The sequence below is a fragment of the Onychostruthus taczanowskii genome, unplaced genomic scaffold (assembly GCF_017590055.1).
Source record: "Onychostruthus taczanowskii isolate IOZ18803 unplaced genomic scaffold, ASM1759005v1 scaffold6, whole genome shotgun sequence".
NCBI lineage: Eukaryota > Metazoa > Chordata > Aves > Passeriformes > Passeridae > Onychostruthus > Onychostruthus taczanowskii.
Window position 1 is genome coordinate 12,443,469 of NW_024503679.1, and position 20,841 is coordinate 12,464,309.

General features: G+C 44.9%; 1 protein-coding gene across 1 annotated transcript in view; it reads left to right on the forward strand.

Moving 5' to 3' along the window:
- Nucleotides 1-20,841, forward strand: part of SLCO3A1 (solute carrier organic anion transporter family member 3A1) — a 137,816-nt gene that overhangs the window by 16,248 nt on the left and 100,727 nt on the right. The window contains exon 2 of the mRNA XM_041418570.1: nt 6,941-7,406. Within this exon, the coding sequence (XP_041274504.1) occupies nt 6,941-7,406 (466 nt within the window). The remainder of the gene's footprint in view (nt 1-6,940; nt 7,407-20,841) is intronic.

Below are 20,841 nucleotides of genomic sequence, written 5' to 3' on the forward strand. Positions count from 1 at the left end.
GTGAGGTTTTTATGGAGCGTATTTGGATCCCAGTTTCACTGGAGTAGTGCAAAATGCACGTTTACCTTTGAGAGGCACGTGGCTTTTTTCTGGTTTAAGCTATTTCGGAACAAATTGTGGCTTTACACTGATGTGTCAGCTTCTGACCAAACAGGATATCTTCCTTGGGTGCTGAGTACTCTCTGCTCTGTTTACAGTGTGCAGCAGCCTGGAGCATCGCTGTATTTGTGCACAGCTGTGAAATCCTGCAAAAGGTGCCCAGGTACATTTGTTTTGTGCCTTGTGTGTTGGCCGAGGGCCAGGGGCACAGGATGCTGTGGCTGCTGAAATGTGGTGAGGAGATGCACAGTGGGCTACAGGAGATGACAGGAAAGTTTGCTGCTTGATGCCAGAGAGAAGAAGGTTGCCAAAAATGTGTGTCTTGCCTCAGCTAGGAGTGTGATGTGCTGTTTCTCTTGCTGCATGGTGCAATACCTTCTCTCTTCTCAGGCCCTGAAAATCCTGACCTTGAACATGTGCTTAATTTGGACTGTGTCAGTAACCTCAGAGCTGGTCACTAGAATATAAAATGAATTTTTCACACCAGTGAGGCACAGATCCAATCTGCAAACTCCTCATGGCACCAGTACAGTAACTTGCAGATTTTTCGAGTGCTGGCCTAGAAACAGCACAGGCACATGCAGCAAGAGCCAAGCTAATAACACCCTACTTTCAGCAGGGGTTCAGCTGTGGCATCTATTATCCCTATCATGTGAATGCAAATTCCTATGCAGAGATGATTTCCAGACCTTGAGCAGAGCCAGCTTGGGTGTGTCCACATCACCACCTCTTTTTGCTTTCCTTTATGTTCATGTGCCCAGAGCCAGCACAGGTGTTGGCATCTGCAATGAAAATGTATTTTAATTTTTGACTGACTTTGCTGGACCAGGAAAGGTGTTCAAACAAGCGATCAGCAGCCTGAGACAGGCAGTCCTGATGCCCTCACTGCTTTGGTGGGGTGAGGAGCAGCAAGAGAGCTGTTGCCTGGGTTTGGGCAAAGGGTGTTAAGGTTGTTGCTCTCCTCCCAACCATCTGATGGGGAAGGAGTGTGCAAAACGCCAAGGAAGTGGCTGCATTTTTAAAAGTTTGGCTCAACCGCAAGTGATCCATCTCAGCGCTGGAATTGTGGAGCAGGAAGATGTCAGAGCAGAGGATCAGCATCATTCCCTTGGGCTTGAAGCCTGAGCGTGGTGGCTGTGGGAGGAAGGGTGACCAAGCCCCTGGGGACCAGCTCTACAGGAGGAGAGCTGTTAAGAGTCTCCCCGTGATGGGATCACATCCCCATCCTGCACAGCTGCTGGAAGAGAGGATGAGCTGACACCTGGAGAAGTGGGTGGAGGCACCTGGAAGGAGTGGCACTTCTGGCGTGGTCCCTTTGGCTCTACAAGGAATCTTGTGTTTCCCAGCTCTGTAATGGAGACTGCATTTGTTTTCCTTGGGGAACGTAGTTGCCAGGCAATTATTTTACACCCTGTAGCACTGCAGACATGTCTCTTCAAGTCCAATCTCTTACCACATAACTGAGAAAATGTATTTTACATTAAAAAGAAGCCTTTTGAAAAGGCCCTTCAGGCATAAAGTCAATGTGTTTTCTATATATAACCCAGTATTATTAATACAATGAACTTAACTGGAGACTCTGTGGGTGAATATGGCTTGATCATTGGAGATACGAACAATATGATATTCATTTTCAATGTACTGTGGCTCTGACTCCATAATGGTGCTCCCAGCCTTCAGTTCATTTCTTAGTGATAAAGGGGGGCAATAGGGCGAAGCAGGTCTGTGGATTGTATTTTTGCTGAGCACTAATATAAAATAAACAGCCTATAGAGAAAACAAATTTACTTTGGTTCAGAAAGGCCGAGGTCTGTAGATTCGGGACAGACAGGAATGATGAATGTGAGCATGTATTATTGAAATAAGTCCAGAATGGCATGGCATAAGCTCCCGTGGATTTAGTTACAAAAGTTGCAATACAAATTGCTTTGGCTGAAAAATTTTAAGGTGGTGATTGATTTCTTTTTTTTTTTTTTGATGTGGGTCATTATCACTGTGTGCATTACGTGAGACATTTTCCTTTTTCAATCATTGAGGAGTGTTTTAGAGTGGTGTTAGGAGGCCCCTTTAGCCCAGGCCTGTTTGATGTCAGTCATCTGATCCAAATGTGTGTGTGCAGCCTGCCGTGGCTCAGAGGAGGAGACAGTGCAAGCATGCTGCAGGTTTTAATCACTTCTAGTTCTTGTATGTTGCAGTGTGTTCACAGAAAGACAGAAGGCTGGGTTACATGTTCTTTTCTAGATGTCCAGCCTGTTTTCTGCATGAGCAGGGTGTGCAGGTGCCAAACTGGTGTAGTTTTCAGTAGTCCAGTTGGCTGGTTTTGGTAAGGATCCAGTCTGGAGCAGCAGGAACCTGTGGAGTAACAGCAGCCACACAGTTGATCTAAGAGCTGCATCTTAGTGGGGCTGTGTCAAAAACTGAGTAGGAGATGTCTGGGGTGGGAGAAATGGGAGTCATGCAAGAGGCAGCAAAAAGAGAAGGCTGAGTCCAGTGCTGCAGTTAAAGGACTGGCTGGTCAGAGCCCCAGTGACCTGCTAAGGGACAGATGTGGGCACATGAGGGTGGCAGGCAGGCACACTGCCGTGGGAAGCTGTGGTTTCAGTGCTGTTCCCATTTTCCTGGGTGCTGGTGTGTGCCATGGATAGAGCACTGGCTGTGCCTCTGTTCTTGTGCCTGCTCTGGACCTGTCTGGTCCTGTGGGTGGTTTCACACCAGTGACTCCTTGGGCTCAGACTGCGTGATCTGCTCTATCTTGTCTGCATGAGTTTTGCTGGGTGCTGCCTTTGCTTCCTGGTAATGGTTTTGATCTTGAAGCTTTTTTTAACTAAATACCCTCTTAGCCGATTCTTCCCATCCCTGACTAAACAGCTGCAAGTTGACAGGAGTCAGGAAGAAGCAGCCTCACAGCTGTGGGCTCCTGGTGTTTCCCTGCTGTGTTTTAGCAGGAGGTTGTCCATCTGAAGCTGCTGTGAGGCTGCACCATCCCAAGGCCCACATCCCTGCTCTTGAACAGCATCCACGTGGGCTGTGCTCTGGAGTGATTGACCTGGTATCAGCACACGGGGACTTTTTATAATCCTCACAGCCTTTCCACATGACATCAGTATTTTACAGGGACCTGTGGTGTTTTTTACATTTTATGTAACTCTGGATAAACAGAGTTAGTGTCTGGGAGTGGTGATGGCTGGTCTGCTGGGGAACAGGATTGTGACAGGAAATATGGGCAATACAGTGTTTTTATCCCACAGTAACAAGGGCACTGGAAACATCCCACATAGAAACAACAAGTTTAGTCAGGTTAAACCTGACTAAAGTCCCATAAAAGTGGAGCATGGAGGGTGGGGAGACTATTTTAGCCATGGGCAGGGGTTTATTTTGCATAAATGCAGGTAACATCTGTGCTATGCTATTGCTGATGTTATAGTTGGTCTTTCTAAGGTCACAGCCAATGTCACAGTAAGAGTTTGGGCTGTGCTGTCCAGGCTGCAGCCACCCTGGATAAAATGCAGTTGGGTTCCTGTTGTTCTCTGGCTAAGAATCTGCGTGTTGACAGTTTAATTCCCAGCCCTATTTTTATTTTGTTGTTTTGTTTTTTTTCCCCTCACTGTGGCTGTCAGTTTTGGAGGCTACTCTGCTGATGCTGGTCTCAGCATTTTGTACTTGGATGCTGTTTTCTTCTGGATGCTCAAGGCTGCTGTGATGGATTTGCTCTTTCACCATATCCCCTGTTCCTCATAACCCACTTAGCAAAGGCAGAGCTGGTAGCACTGGGTAGCAGTGCTGCAGCCAGAAGGAGCAGACTGGGAAATGCTGTGTGCTCTGGCCAGAGGAATAAGAAGAACTGCCAGCTTTTATCAAGAGAGTTGGAATTTGCCCTGTATCGTTGTCCTCCTCCTACTTTTGTTTCAGTCTTTTCCCCAAAGTAAAGCAGGAAAGTATTAGGAGATGGTGAGACTCTTTTTCCCTGCTGTTGACTGGGTTCATGTTTGTAAAAAGGAAAAGAATGGCTGAAGTCCCACAGAAATGAGTGGAATGAGAATTGGGACTCTGGTTTTAGTTCTCTGGTTTGTCACCAATTTACTGTCTCTGTCACTGTGAACTGCACCTGGAAATAGTGCAGTTTTCTGTATCTGAAATCCAGCTGTCCAAAGTGTGACCCTTTTGAGATCTGGCACCCACACATGTCTAAACACCATCCTGCTTTCTAGCCACTTGTATATGTATATGATAAAAGCCTAAAATGTGGTAGCCAGGTCGAAATGTGGGTGACTTCCAAAACTAGTTAATACCAGTTGGCCTTGGGAAATCACTTCTGTTGGCTTTCAATCTTCCAGCCTAAATTATTCCATCAGAAATTAATTTTGTTGACTGTACTTGTCTCATTAATAGTTGGCTCTCTACCTCAGTTTACACAGCTGTAATGAGTAATTACGAGTAGGTACAGCTCAGAAATGAGCACCATAGACATAATTTTGCATGCTCAGAGCTATATACTGATTTTGGAGAGATTCCCCAGTCTGTCAGAATTGATGTTCACAGGACCCCAGTGCCAGCCCTGTTAGACCACACCTTGCAATAAAACCATGGATGATAAATCCTTACCCACAGTGAAAGATTTGGAACTATAGATGGTCTTTAAGGTCCTTTCCAATCCAAACCATGCCATGGTTCTCTCTCCCACGGGTGCCTGCTGGATCTGCCTGTGGCTATGGGATGTTGTGTGTGCCCCCCTCCTTGGCATGCCTTGCTCTGGAAACACCAGCAGGATGTTTTGTAGCAGTGTCTGTGCTCACCTGCTCAGCTCCCACAGGGAAAGGGCTGGGAGCAGCAGTGTCCCTTAGAATGCGAGCTCCAGCCCTTCTGGCCACTGGAGCAGGGACAGGCTGTGCTGTCCCCTCTCGCAGAGGACACCGTTGTCCCTCGTGAGTCACGGGGCTGTTTCATCCCAACAGGGACCTGCACCTGGTGGTGATCTCCTCTCCCTCTGACACGCACACCTGGCTTTGGCATGGGAAGAATTACTGCTCTTGCACTGCCTTTATTCATAGGATTTCATTTTTAGTTTTCTTTCTCCTCAGCTCTTTAGTCGGGGAGGATTACACTGGTGGTAGTATAAAATGATAGTTGCCTGTATGAGAAAAGGGCTGGATTTTCAGAAAACATTAACACAGTCCAGTTTTGGACGTCTGACTTGGACACTTATCACAGTCAGGTTTGAGAGCTTTTGCTTATGCAAAGCAGCAGAAGTGGGTTGTTTCCGTTTTCCATTTTGTTGCCGATGGGGCTGTCTTTGTCCAACTGTGCCTTGGTGTACCCTGGCAGAGGCAATCTGCCCCCGGAGAAGAACTGCTGTCAGAATACTTTAAAGTCGGTCAGGCTGGCTCCTGCTTCGTGAGGTTTATCAGCAAAGATTTTCAGTGCCTCCAGTGGGAGGCTATTTTTATTCTATCCAGGGGCTACCTTCTGCTCTGAGGTCTTTATCACTTTTTTTTTTTGGAATAGAGAAACCTGCGTCTTTTAGGACAACCTTAAATACTTTCATCTTTTACACTCTGAAAAACTAGATAGTTTTTTGTTCAAGGTAAAAGTTTTTGGCATTTCTGTGACACATTCAAGATTTCTTTTGTTGCTTTTTTACTGTAGAAGAGGGACACTACCATAGACGTGAGAATACTCTGTTTTCTCCATTGAGCAGACCTGATAGCAAGTGAGGTACTTAATGGTTCATCCTTCATGCTCTGATCAGTGCTTGACTGTTGCAGAAAATCCACATTGTGTTTCACTGCACCATGTAATCAAGATTGGAAGAGCTCTCAAGAGATGATCTTGTTCATTTTCCTGCCCATGGCAAGATCAGTCATACCTGTGTCTTTCCTGATAGATGCTGGTCTGTGCTCTGATAAAGACCTCTGCAGCCTTTCCAGGCAGCATATTTCAGTGCCTCACAATCCCTACCAGTAAAATCTGGATTCTTCCCACTTTGTATCTAACCTGAATCATCTCTACTGCAGTTTAAACTTGTCACTTCTTATCCCATCCATTTGGAATTCAAAGAACAGGTCATTCCTTTTTGCAGCAATGTTAAATATTTGAAGACTATTCATGTGCTTCTCTCTTCTTAGTGTTAAATACCCACAATTTGTTAAATCATCCCTTCTTCATGGTGGATTTAAATCTTCTATATAAACCTTAATTGGCCTGTCTTCTCAAAAATACTCTGTGACGATCCCAGTCATTAACTAATCCACAAACAGTTTAAACCCTTTGATCAGCATTTTATTTATATACTTGAGTAAAAGCATTCAGTGCCAGCTAAACTGCCTGTTTGTACATCGCTGTCTCTGAGTGGCTCGGTAGCCTTGTGCTGGTGTGCAGGCAAAGAATCTGCAGGGTTTTCTGCTGCATCCTAAGTGCAGTTCATTCCAAGGGAAAGGCTGGGTGCCTGGCAGGATGTGAAGCTCAGTGTGGTTTGTGCCTTGGTTCCATGGGATAGTGAATGTTGTGCCTTCAAATAGAAAGAGAGCCCAAAGACAGAATCATGGAATCATGGGTGTCTGCAGGCATCCAAAATGCACACTGATGGGCACAGGAATTCGGAAGTGACATGTGCTCAGACAGGTGGTAGGCTGTGAAATGTCACTTGGTATTAGGACCTTCTGGCATGGCTGTATTTGAACAGTCAGGTCGTGCTTGGAGCTCTGCTGCTGTACTGTGATTTGGATGTCCTTGATGGGTATGGTTTCAGCTCCAGGAAAAAATCAAGGGGATTTGCATTTTAGCAGTACATATGGGGAGAATGGAAGGCATGGAATGTAATTTTCTCTGGATTTCTCTTTTGTAGGTGAGTGTTTTAACCACCTTGGAGCGGCGATTCAACCTGCAGAGCGCTGACGTGGGCGTCATTGCCAGCAGCTTCGAGATTGGCAACCTGGCCCTCATCCTCTTCGTGAGCTACTTTGGAGCCCGAGGACACAGGCCACGCTTGATAGGATGTGGAGGGATAGTCATGGCCTTGGGTGCCCTCCTTTCTGCGTTGCCTGAATTTCTGACCCACCAGTATGAATACGAATCGGGAGAAATACGCTGGGGAGCTGAAGGGAGGGATGTGTGTGCTGTCAACGGGTCCACCAGTGATGAGGGACCAGACCCAGACCTTATCTGCAGGAATAGGACTGCTACCAACATGATGTACTTGCTGCTCATCGGGGCACAGGTCCTCCTGGGCATTGGTGCTACCCCTGTCCAGCCCCTGGGAGTTTCCTACATCGATGACCACGTGAGGCGGAAAGATTCCTCTCTGTACATAGGTAAGGCTCTCTGAACTTCTCCTGGAGGGCTTTCCTTGTGGGCTGGCATCTGGTTCTTGTTCCCTGTTTGATGCCAGTGGAAGGGATGCCTCAAGGCCTTTTCTCCATGTGCTGCTGTGCTTGTGAAAGTAACTTGGCATGGGTCTCTACTTCAAGGAGCAGGGAAACACAGTAGTGCTTGCTTATTTTGTAGCAGTGGTAAAGGTGGACAGCTGTGATGATTGGGCAGATGCTCATTCCTTCTCTTGTGTTTGCCCAGATTGCTTTAAGTTCTTATATTGGTGGCTTATGGCTCAGTTTTAGCCGAAGAATTTTCAAGTGGTGTGTGTGATGATGATTGACTTTTTTCTTTTTTTTTCTCCCACATGACACCCTAGTTCTCTTCCTGTTCCAAAGCATGTGTCTGAGCAATCGCTGCAGTCTGAGGAGACTGAGAGGACACACGTGTTGTCACTACCACTGTCACATTTTAGCAAGGAAGTGCCAGTTACAGAGTAGATGCTGTGACCCAGGATGCTGTGGCAGGACCCTTGATAATGTGATCCCTGTAACGGAATGGGACGTGGAAGCTGGCAAGGTCTATTTTGAGATACAGTGAGCCTGAAGTAGAACTCATGGTTCTGGTGATCATGTTGCAAAATTCTTTCGTATGATTACGCTGTGAAATTTGCCTTTGATTCCCCAGTGAAACATCTCAGTTATTGGGGTAAAGTGCTTGTGGGTTTCAGCAGTAGATCCCCCTCCCAGAAGGTTTAAAGAGGATGTTGTTGGCAAAGTTTTCTTTGAAAATATGTACCAGCTTGGCACATTCCTCTTTCTGCGGGATTTGTCACTAGGTGAGCTGCTCCAGTGGAATAAATCAGTGGAGTGTGTGCTGCCATTGTTAGTATAATCCTGGTAACCAAAAGTGTACACTTGTCCCATCATCCCCACCTTGGTGTGACTTTCAGCTGAGTGGGTGATCCTGTTCCCCTTTGGGATTTTTTCCCAAAGACATTTTTATCAAGTTTCCAAGCGGAGCGTGGCCATTGAGAGCTGAGCAGTCCTGCTGATTTTGAGTGCTTTTTAATGTCTTGGGTAGTGCAGAAGTCTGGTGGAAGGTCACTGTGTAGCGCGGCATTCATAGATGTATTGCTGCTTCACTTAGAGCCTCATCTGTGTATTCAAAACATGTCCCTGCTTTTCTGTAGCTGGCCATAAAATCATAGTACTTCAGCATTTAGCTTTGTCCTTGGGTCATTATTCAACCTCACTTGGTTCTGTAAGTGTTTGTGAGGGATCCACCGGACAAAGAAGGATGATGTATAAAATACAAGATAATGTACAACCCAAAGGTGAATAATGAGACTGAATTCACTGGAGTAACTGTGCCAACACCATAAGTGATGAGCTGAAATTAAGAGTGATTCTAAGATTATCTATTATAAATAACTATATAGAGGAGCAGCAACTTCTTTCAGTCTGTTCCGTGGGCATTTTTTAAGCAATGCTTCATATCTTGGGAACAGGCTGGAGGAGGGTGCATGAGAGGAGGATTAGGAAGAGTGATTCTTCTTCTTCCTGAGCTACATTCATCTTGTATGCTAAAATAACCTGTTTAAAGTTGGCAGTTCAACTGTAGCTGGGAAAATGCTTCCAGAAAATTATTTCTGCTTACTATGTGCTGCTTTTTTATTTTTTCTGCAGAGATAAGGATGTTGTCTAACCGTATTTGTTACTACATGTGGAGTTTAAAAACAAACAAAGAAAAAAAGCCACACCAAAAAAAAACTCACCACAAAACCCCAAGTATTTTGGGGTTGTTTGCTTTCTGGCTTTAGCTATGGAAATCATAACCTGGTTTTCCACATCTGAATTGCGGGTTACAGAGGAGTGCCTGTGTATGCACACTCAACCAGCAATGAAGTTTAATTTCTGCCCTGTCCTAGCCTATCCATCACAAGTAGGGTTTCAGTATTGGATGATTAATTCATCTATCAACTTGCAATCAATTTTGCTAGTGAAAATAAAAGCTACCAGGAAAAAAAATCTATTCCATGAATGAATATAAATGAAGAAGAAACAAGTGGAAGTGTCATCTTACATTGGTGGATACTTGAGAGGGGGTCAGATTGCTTGGCTTAAGTGTTGTTTGAGAATTATTTGCTCAGATTTGTCTTCAACTGATTATTTTTGTTGATGTCATCAATGCAGTTTTCAGTGGCCTTAGAAGAAAGCTGGCTGAGCAGCTTACCCACTTCATTCTGCTCTGTTTCTCAGAGGAAATAACTGCAGAGTGGATACTGTCACTGTGCTAAATTTATATCCGTTTGCTTTCTCATAATAGCACACTCACTCAGTGGGGGCTGTGTGTGACCAGATGAAATGTTTTTGGGTAGGTTCCCTTAGTTGAAATTAGGGGCAAATCTGGCATAGATCATTCTCTCAGGATAGGAACTAATTAATAACAGTGATAATAGTCTGGCTGAACTTTGTAGAATGGCTGGCTGCTGCTGAGAAATGATCAGATTGACCAGTTTGTGCTGTCCTTAGTGCACTGCTTATGTTGAGTCTGTGTGCTGTATTGGGCTGGACTGTAGCTGAGGGTTAAAAGCAGTCTCTCAACCTGACAGCTAAGCACTAGTCATTGTTTACCTCTGCAATAAAAATCCTCATGTCCCAAGGAAATGAATTAAATAGAAATAACTGTGTGCACTGAGAGGGTTTTGGGTTTTTTTTTCCTCCTTCTGAGTTGTATGAAAGTTAAGTGGAGTAATAATATAATATCTAATACAGTCACTTTCCAGTGAAATTACAATACAGGACAGCTTCTCTGGTTATTTTTAAAAAAAAAAGCCCAAACCCCAAGAACCCCACCCCCCCACCCAAACGTTCCTTTTTGTGTGTTAATACTCATGTGTATGCAGAAGAATGCAGATGTGATACCATATGGAGTTTAAAGTGATGCTTTGGCTTTAATCATTAGTGGAACTAATAGCCTCTGTGGAGTGCAATATTCTTGTGGCTGTGAAGCCCATCAGATTTCTCCTGTGGTTTCTCTGCAGTGACAGGCACACAGGAGGCTGTGGGCAGTGCACCTCTGTTGTGCATCCTTTGAAGTCTGGGGTTGCTCAGGCTTGCACTCTGCCAAGGAGGTGGGGATTCTTAGAGTTCCTTAATTAGAGAGGCAGGGGTGAGATACTACAGGAATATTTCTCTTCATGGGCTGCTGACTTGCAGCTTCATGGTTCTTGCACTAATGGCAGATTTTATTTTTTTTTTTTTTTTTTTTTTTGCTGCTTGCAATGTGTTGCTACCAAGCTCAGAAAGATTCTGTTGCTGTAGTAACCAGGCCTAGGAAAAAGGGGCTGTTTTGGTAACCCAGAGCAAAGTCAACCAAAGAGATGAGTGTGTGAAAGTACACACCAAAGTAAGTTCCAAAGGAAACATATTTGAGCTGTAGCAGGGTTAGAAAGATCATGGCACCATGCCTGCTCTGGTTAATCTTAGAGTCATAGAACAGTTTGGGTCGGAAGGGACCTCAGAGATCATCCAGCTCCTACCCCTGCTGTGGGTAGAGACACCTTTCACTGGAACAGGTTGCTGGTCAGGTGAAACCTAATGATGGGGAAAAAAACTCTCCTCCCATTTTCAGCATCTGAGCACCTGCTTGACTCATGGGTCATAATGCTGGCAGTAGCAGCCAGAAGATGGAAGAAATAAAGGAATTTTCTTAGCAGTTTGAAATTGGGAAAAATGTTCTGGTTTGGTGCTGGTTTGCTTCTCTCTGAGTCTGATCTTGTGTTTAGTATTGGAACTTCCATCTAGAGGTTTCCAAACAAGCAGATTAATTTTACCTGTGTGCTTATTGGCATCTGGAATGACTAAGTAGAGGAATTCATCATTCCTACAGACTGTGCAGGGCTTGTTACTGCTCCATCTTCACTAGTGTCAAAGAATTCCTTCAGTTTTTGGCACTGTTTATTTTAAAGGAGTAAAGACTACTTACTATACGGTTCTTTTCTCCACCCACTAATGACTCACTTGGCATTTCCTTTTTTAGTTCCTTTTCTGCTCAGTCTTGCTGAGTTCTCTTGAAATCAGTGAGGACTTTGTCATTAGGAGGGGGATCAGAGGCATCATGGAGCTGATACAAAAAGGGAAAACACCCCATATCTGACAGTGGTTGTATGGATTTGCTGCCTTTCAGATAAGCAGGAGCTTGCAAGTGTTTTCTGGTCACTGGAGTGCCTGTGCTGCTCCCAGCAGTGCTTTGTGTTAGAGCCAGTGCAGTGATGTGCTTGGTTAATGTTTTTAGCAGCCTGAGACACACCTTCTGGCCTTCCTGCTGCATTTAACATTTGCTGATAAAAGTTCTTGCATCTTGTCTAGGACACAGTTACCTACAGAGCAGAATGAATAGCCTCTGGGAGCCAGTATTTGATCTGGGACAATTAAGGGCTGTATTAAACAGAGGAAGTTGCTATTATTCTGTCTCCAGTTGATGGAGGAAATTGATATTGATGTTGGAAGGAGCCCTGCCAGATTGTGAGACTCATTCAGAAGAATGCTGTGCTGATCTTTAATGCATTTCAGAGTTTCTCTTTGCATTTGTTGAAGCTGTCTCTGTGTTTGGCATCATGGGCCCACACCCCACATGTTCAGGACCCATGACTTGGGGCTACTTGCTGAATTGCAGTAATGTGAAGAATGGGTTAAAGGAAACCCCAGAAGGGACAAGTCTTGAGTCAAGAAGTTTGTACTGTGGAGTGATGAGTGCTCCTGAGTTATTAGTGTGCAGGGGTGTATCTGAGCACAGCATCCTCTGGGGCACAGAGTTGTCATTGGCCTGTTTCAAGATAGGGCAGAAGAATGCAAAAATGGATAACTCAGCTGTGCTGGATGTGTCTGCTTAGCTGCTTTCTTCTGTCTTACCTATTTGGACTTTTCTGCATGTATTTTGGTTTTATCATATGGTTGTTCCAGCTCTTACCTTTGGTGTGAGAGGAGAACTCAACAGAATGCTGTGTTCTTACCACATCTGCCCTAATTAACCCTGTAAGAGGGATGGGACCCTGCATTGCAGCTGCTGGCTTTGACCTTTGTATCAGTGTGGGGTTATTTTGCATCAAATGTGTAGAAGCACTTTTTGTTTTGTGATGACAGAGAGAAAGCGCACTCTTGCTTCTGGTGCCTTCTGTCTTGCTTTTAAGCACCAGCTCAAGATTTGCTGCAGAGGAGCACAAACTTGCCCTAATTGGAATCTTGCTGTCTCCAGGGATAAATTTGTCCATTTCAAAAATCATTTATGGTAGCTTACGTCAGTCAAAATGATAGCAGCCATTGTGCTTTGGAAAGAGACATTTTCTCGACTGACAAGACTTAAATCTGAGAGTTAATATCTATGCTGGTGAGTTAATGGCAAGTTATCAGCATAAGCTGCTGAAATTGGAGTTGAGTCAAAATTTTGTGTGTTTGAGGTTTGCTGGTTTTGTCTCTACCTGATGAAAAGTCCCTTACGAGGAGGATTAATGTATTTTGATCAGTCCTATTCTTTCCAGAGCTCTCAAATTTCTTGACATGTATGTCTGAACCTACATTTCTAAATCACAGAAAGTGGAATAATTGTGTGTTTATAGCATACAGGTCATATCCTCAGCCTTTTGAGGCCATCTGTTGATGTGTATCAATTGGAAGGCCTTTGGGGCCCACCTGAGAGGTCTGTTCAGCTCTGCCCATCCTGGCTGCTTATCCTTTCACTCCTCACAGCATTTCCCACTCTCTCCTTCCTGTTGTGCTCATTTGTGGTCTGCAGACAACATGGGTACTTTATTCACATTAGCCCTTCCTGCTGGAGTGTGCTTCTCTGAGCTCACCACCTAAGGTTCTGCCAGCCTTGTGCATTCCTTACCCTTTTTCCTTTTAAAGCCTGTTTTATGAGGTCTTTTGTAGTGGATTGTAGCTGACTCCTATCTGTTGTATTTGCTCTGTGCCCACTCCATACCCATCAGCTGCCTGGTGAGTTTGTCCACCCCCACGTGGGCACAGAAGCGAGAATCTGGTATAGGCAGCTGGTATAGGCAGCTTTATAGGTGTGTAATATTTTTAGCCCGAAGACGGAATTCTGTAATGCTTTTGTTCAGTAAATGCATCCTCCTACGGGTGATTTGGAGAGCCTTTCCTTCCTGTCACAGCCTCCCTTGGGCTGAGAAAGGCGCAGTATTCGCGCTGAGCTCCGAGGAGAGCTGCTGCCAGCGCGAGGGCTGTGATGCCTGTTCATTACTGAAAGGTGTCTGTGCTGAAAGATTCGCTGGTTGTCTCCCCTGTGGACCGACTGTGATCAGATGAAATTGCACAGTTTCATGTGGATATCCCGGTATTAACCCACTGATCCATCGATAACCTGCAGCCTTTTATAATTGCAGCCCTTTGGGGAGAGATGGGTGTTCTCATTTGCTGTGTGTCAGCAGGGCTGGCTCCCTTACACGTGTCCTCTTTTACAGTGGCAATACCCTGGAAAATTAAATGGAAACACAAACAAGTGTGTAGGGTGTATCAGAGCAGTAACAATAATCAATTAATGGGAAGAACCTTTCCCACTACAGGCAGGAAGGCTGTTGCAAAAGGCAGTAGCTGAATGGATGTATTTATTCAATTAAATTAATACATGCACGAAGTCGTAACTGTTGTGGGCTCCATTATTTTACAGCAATTGTTTCAGTTATCTTAACCTTCTGCTAAAAGCTTTTTTTCTTTTTTTGCTGTTGTTATGAGCTGAGTAAATAAAGCTTGGGCCCAACCAAATGACTTTGTGTGAAAGCATATTGAGGGTGGGAGCATGTTACTCTGTGCTCTTTGTGTACTCTGCAGCTGATTTTTGCCTTAATTGGGATTTGCTGACTCTGATGTCTTGTAAAAATCACTCCATTTGTTGAGTTTTTTCTGTGAGTACTTTAAATAGTCATCAGCTGGGAGAGCCTAGTGAGGTACATCATTCCTGGGGCAGCCTGTCTAGTGCAGTGCCCTTGTCATTTAAATGGCAAGTATGCAGAGTCCTGAGGTTCATAAAATTAATTAAATAGATTGGAAGGTGGTGAGTTGCCCATGTCAAAAGCTGAAGGCTGTATTATGCCTTATGGATGGCACAAGCAGGAGTGGTGTGTGCCAGTCTTGGCCCTTCCTCTGGGAACTTGACCAAGACTCCCCTCTTACTGCACTTAAGTTGGGGCATCTGTGTTGCCCCAGATGTGTCCAGATGTTTTGGTTGCAGTTTACAGGCTGGCCCTGAGGACAGCTGGGGCTCTGTTTCCTATGGTGGGACAAGGCACAGAATTTTCCCCTTCACCAGCACAGTTCGGGGCAGTGGCTGGGTGTTACTCACTTACGTGCAGGTCAAGGTGCTTGTGTGAGTGTAGAGGAGAATGCAGAGCCCTTTCACACAAGTTCTGCTTTTCCTCTTTCACAGCTGCCTCCCCTGTGCCTGGGTGAGATGCTCAGCCAAGAAGTTCGGCAGGTCTGAGCTGGGTTCTGGGCGAGCTGGCACTTACACCCTTTGGGTGCAAAAAATGTGCTATTTGAGTAACCTCCTAAATGTGTTTGCTTTTGTGAAGTCCCAAGCAGTGCCATGGCACAAACGTGCAGCTCTGTTGACCCACAGGGCCTGGCAGCACTCAGCTGCCAAAGCTGTTAAAGTGTGGTTTTATCCCAGCTTTGCTGGGCACTGGGGACTGTGCTGGGCACTCCACCACCTCTCTGTCAATGTCACATGTGCCACTGTTTCATGGCCCTCCTCATAACACATTTCTTCTGTAGATCTGCTTGGAATTGACCCTGTAGTAGTTTAAAATCTTTATCCTCTGTCCTATTGACACAGGCCCTGTGAGGGTGTGAGGAGGTCCATCAGTGTGGGACTTGGGGCAGAGCTGCTGTGGGGACATTGGTGCGGCCTCACTAACTACAAGTATCTGATTACCCTTTAGGCACCAGCCTGGAGGAAAAAGTGTGGCCACAAGTGATGGCTACCTTGTAAAACAAAAAATTCCTCTGCATCCTTGGTGGTCATCTTAGCAGCCAGTGGAGCAGAAGCTCTTCCTTGGTTTGGTGAACGTTGAACGTTTATAACTTTATGGATTTATTTGTTTTGCATAAATGCTAAGTTTGCATAAATGTGGGGTTGTTAAGCACTTTCTCCTTGGCTTTGGAGAAATTCTGGCTTTGCTTTGTCAAAATTTGGTTGTTTGGTTCAAAGTTGTGCCTGCTCCCAAAATTGCTTCTTTGAACTTTGCTCTTTTAAAAGGATTCAGTCTTCTATCAGATTTCTTTTTGCCAGGATATGGCTGTTCCATTAACTATGCTGCTAATGAGGTATTTGGCTTTTCCTAAGAGGGAGGCCTGCTCCTGCTAAGCCCCCTTTTGATTTCAGTAATAGGGGTTTTGTATGGAGGAGACTATCCAAATTTGGCCCTTTATTAACCAGCTAAAATGTGAGGTTTAGTTTCTTGGATAGAAGTTAACAACATGTGACTTTACTCTTTGACTTAATACCTCAGAGCTCTTGAGCCAAACAAAGCTGTGTTTGTGACAAGGAGCAGGATCCGGCTAAAGGCAGCAGATCAAAGCAATAGTGAACATTCAAGTGTTCAAACTGGTAGAAGAGCAAGATGCTCTGTGCACCAATTCTTTCTTCTCTGTGTCCTCTGCTTGCCTCACTTTTCCCCCCTGGTACTCTGTACATTCCTGCCCTCAGTGTTAGACAAACCAGACCCACTGTGTTTGCACAAGACAGTGATACTGCTTACTAGAGTTTGGAAGAAATAATATTAGGGGGGAGTAAAAGACAACTGGGACAACTTTGCTGTTTTAGTAATTGCTGCAGAGACCAATTACCCATGTGATGAAAAGCCACCTCTATCTTGTTAGCCATCAGCTACAACATATGGATGTCCTAATCCAATCAGGCTGATCATCAAAAGAATAAGACTTGTTAGAGAGAGCTTTTTCTCAGCAGACAGTTGTAAACTCTGTGCTGGGGTTAGAGACTGAAGGGGTGGTAGCATGCAAAAAGTGAACTACAAAGTCCCCTGGCCATGCTTCTGAGATGTCTTGAGCACTGATTAATGCTTTACTGGCCTGAGCTGTCAGTTCTCTGAGCTTTCTGTTAATTTGGGCAGTTGTTGGTTTTGTGGTGTAGAGACATGTGTGTGTGTGTTTTCAGTGTTCCTCTTCCTCATTTTATATAAAAACTCACACTCCTTGAATGCAAGCATACAGATGTTTTACTGCACTTGTGTTTTATCATGTCCTCTGTAAATGTGCTGCTGTGGTACTGGTGGGAGGCAAGCACACTGTGTTGTAAACTGCAGGAAGCAGCATTGCAGGAAACGAAATTATTTGCAGTGGTTCTGGGTAAGAGTTCTGTGAAGAGTTTCCCACAAGTGCCAGAGGGTAAGAGGTTTGTAGGGAGAGATAACACCTATTTAATACACACATGTTCATGCTTGGTGGATCTTGTTCTGATCAGTGTGACTAATCATGCTCAAGAATATTTACATTTTGTTTCTCAGTTGTCACCTGATCTGGTAAAATAACATCTTATCCCTTCAAACTTTGCTTTACTTCATGTGTTGGTGAGACTTCCCTAGGAAATGGAAACACTCTTTTCTGAAATTGTATTCCCCACCTCATTAGAAGCTTAGAGTCCTGGAGGTACTTGATTTATAAGTAGGAGCAAAACTTAAATTAAGCTTAGGTTAAGCAAATACTCCTACTCAGCAATGTCTCAAGGGTTATAAAACAAGTTGTAAGAGGGTGAGAATAGACCCCAGGAATTCTGACTCCAGTGCTCTGCAGTTGCTCTGAGAACTAAAGCATTTCACTACATTCCTGCAAAGCAATGTATCTTCCATGGGTGCAGACATTCCTTTCTTTTCAGTGTCAGAGGGGTTACAGATCCTGGCTTTTTGTCTGCTAGCACTAGCCTGCTCCACCTCTGCAAACTGTGTTTAATTTGCCTCCAAGAGCTGGATGATTGAGACCAGCACTGTCTTTGCCTAGTGGAGAGAGACTATTTACAAGAGTATGTAGTGACAGGACAAGGCTTCAAACTGGGAGTAGATTTAGATTAGATATTAGGAAGAAACTTGATTGTGAGGGTGGTGAGTCACTGGAACTCTCAGAGAACTGGTGGATGCCCAGTCCCTGGAAGTCTTCAGGGCCAGGCTGGATGGGGCTCTGAGCAGCCTGGTCTAGCAGAAGGTGTTCCTGCCCATGGCAGAGGTGTTGGAATTTAAGGTGCCTTCCAGCACAAACCATCATGTGACTGAGGTTGGTGAGCTCCAAGAAGCATTTTGAGGACAGTCAGACACCTCACTCTTCTGTAACTCATTCCCAGGAGCCAGCAGCACAGGGATGCACATCCCAGACTTGTGCAGTCACCTCTGAAGCTCACTTAACAGCCTGCACAACAAAAATAGTAGCAAATTCCACAGTTCCCTGTGGCTTTTCTCATCTCCGAGTTAGGCTGTGCATTTTTCTTCCCAAGATTGTTGCTTTCTTGATTGGATGATTCGAGTTTTGGCTTTAAGGCTGTGAAGGTGGCGAAGTGGGCACAAAACTTCTCTTGGAGTAAAGATATCTTCGAAGTGGCATCTGCCTATCAAAAATCTGCTGAATTGGCAGTTGTGCCATCACCCTTGTCTTGCAACATCCCACCACAGATAGGAGTGCACGTGGAATTCCTTGGACTGGTGGGAAAGTGCACTGGTGAGATAAGGCACAGGCTGGCACAGCTGGCAAAAATCAGGACAGGCAATCCCATTAAGTGAAAAATACAGTCTTTAATGAATTTTGCCGATGCATAAAAGACCTGTTGAAGTGAAAATTTCAGATAAACAAGAGAAGTGAAAATGCAGCTGTGCTGCTCTCCAAATTGCTGTGTAAAATGCTCCCATGTGTAGCTCCCTGAGTTCATCTCACATTATGCACCCCCCAAAACTGTGGTAGTGTGGAGATGAGAGCAGCTGAGTGAAGCTTTCTGAATAAATTAGCCTTGCTGTCCTGTGGTATTCCAACTCTGAGTAAACAGATGAGACACTCTGTGCCTTAAAATCAGCAAGTTTTGGTTTTATTAGCCCTGGAGGGGAAGTAAATTCTAGAGCTGAGCCAGAGGAGCAGAGGAATGAGAGTCAAGGAGGTGTAGGGCTGGCTAAGGATATGCTCGAGAAAGTCCTTGCTGCTTACTGCAGCCCAGGAAGGCAATTGGAAATTGAATCTACAGTGCACTGGGGAGCTGTTGGAGGTGGCTTAGGATGCGGTAAGGATTTGGGAAATCTGCTTGAGCAAAGGCTGCATTCAGCAGAGGCAAGAATAAGGATGGTGATGAAAGGGAGGTCCAGTGTTGATGTGAGCAGCAGCATATTAAAGCTGGGGGTGAGGTCTCAGATTTGAAGCAACCAGAGTTAAGACAGGAGCTCAGCCAGTACAGGAGAAACGTGGTATGGGCCATCTCCATTAAGTCTACAGAAGCCTGGATCCTCACATCCAAAGACTCAATTTTTTAATTAAAATTCTCTTAATTTTCTTCATTTCTCAGGCTCCTAAAATAATCGACACCCACCTGGCAATCAGGTGTGTAAGTGGAATCTGTGCTAAACGTTGCCTTTCTGGGTCACAGCTGTTGCAGGGCTCAGGAGGGTGTTGGTGTGTGCCTCCTCCTAGACCACAGGGTGCTCACATCTCTGTTCTCTCGCAAGGCAGGCTTGTTTTGTGAATAAACAGAGTGTTTTGATGGTGAGTGTGGGTGGTGTCAGGAAGCGAGTGTGCCAGAAGCCTTGTTCCCAGAGAGATCCAGTGTTTACTGAAGATGCTAATTGCTGCCTCCAACCCATCATTATTTGTCTTCTGCCCGCAGCACACCCGATCAAAGGTGCTGATAGTGCTTTCCCTGGGTAAAAGGGTTGTAAAAAGGAAAAGAGATGCTCTTGAATTTCAGGAGTACCACTGGCTGCTGCTTTACTTTTCTTTTTTTTCTTTTTTCTTTTTTTTGGAGGGATTTTTGAGACTGAAGGTTGCAAAGGAAGGAAATGCTTTTGGTTTTTTGGTTTTGTTTTTTAATGCCCCATATGGCCGTTTTATTAACTGGAAAACCTCCAGCTGAGAATTGGATGATGTTACAGAGCTACAGAGCAAAACTCTTTGCCAGCCGTGTGGCAGAGAGTACTCTTGCCTTTGAATGTGAGCCATGCCTCTCCCAGCTAGGGTTAGGGTGAAAATAAAAGCTGCCTTTGCCCTGTTTTGCTGAGAGGAAAACATTGTTGTTTTTTATGCTGGGGATGTTGAGCTTTTCAAACTAGATGCAAACCTTGAACAAGTGAGTTGTCAGCAGATGATCAAAGAGCACTTTAAGTTGTGGCTGTGAGAGTGACAGGTACAGCAAACCCATAAGTCTGGGGGTTTTATGATTGCACTGAGTTTATCCACCACAAAGTTAGTAGTGGAATAGGTACGTTTTGACATTATTCCCTGTTTGTGTAAGTGGGTTTTTCTACTACAATTTGAAAGAAACATTGCAAACCAGACTTGTGTAACAGTGATTTTCACTTCCCAAGGATTGACTCTTTGATTCCTGCCTGAGCAGCATTTCTTCACATTGTCTGCAGATTTCTGGCCTGTCTCCCCTGCTGAGACAGAGAAATTACTTGCTGTCTGTAGCATCTCAGTTGGCAAATAAGACTGAGAATTTAGAAATAGCTTGTAGACATGTTTATCATCTTCTCTGTGTGTGTGTATGTTGAAGTTACTACTTCAGTTTTCTGTCCAGGAGACTTGGAAACAGAGCATTTCTCCAGATCTACATTTTCATGTGTCATTTTCTGCTGTGTGAAGTGGGTAAAAGGAGGGCTGGGACCTCTACCTTTGTTCTGAGATCATGTCCAGCTGCATAAGAAGCATAGATAGAAAGGATCTTGATTTTTCCACAATGTCCTGCAGACTTTCTGTCTCAGAGGGATGCAGGAGAGAGGAGTGGAATTTGTTTAAGGCGATCTCTTTAGATTTAAGGATTTGCTTCCCTGTCAGTTGCGAGTGTCAAGGTGGGTTTGGCTTTTGGAAGCAGACCTTTCCCACTTCCCATCCCAGAAGCTGTGCCTGTGGTTCTGCTGCTCGCAGCCTTCAGAGCTGGATCCAGCACAGCAGAGTCCACGCTCACACCGTCACGAGTTAAGGTTCAGCAGATGATTCATTGTTTTTGCTGCCAGCTTCCCTCTGGAGCTGTGCTGGGTAGCACAGAGCTGCTGCCTGCTTGCCAAAGGTGATGCTCAGGAGTGAATGGGCTGGAGAGGGTTCTTCAGTGGGTAGGCAGAGCTCCTGGTGCCTGTGAGCAGTGACTCACGGCTTTTGCTTCTTTTCCCTGGAGATGCCTCTGGATGGGAAACAACCTGCCAGAGACAGAGTGAATAAA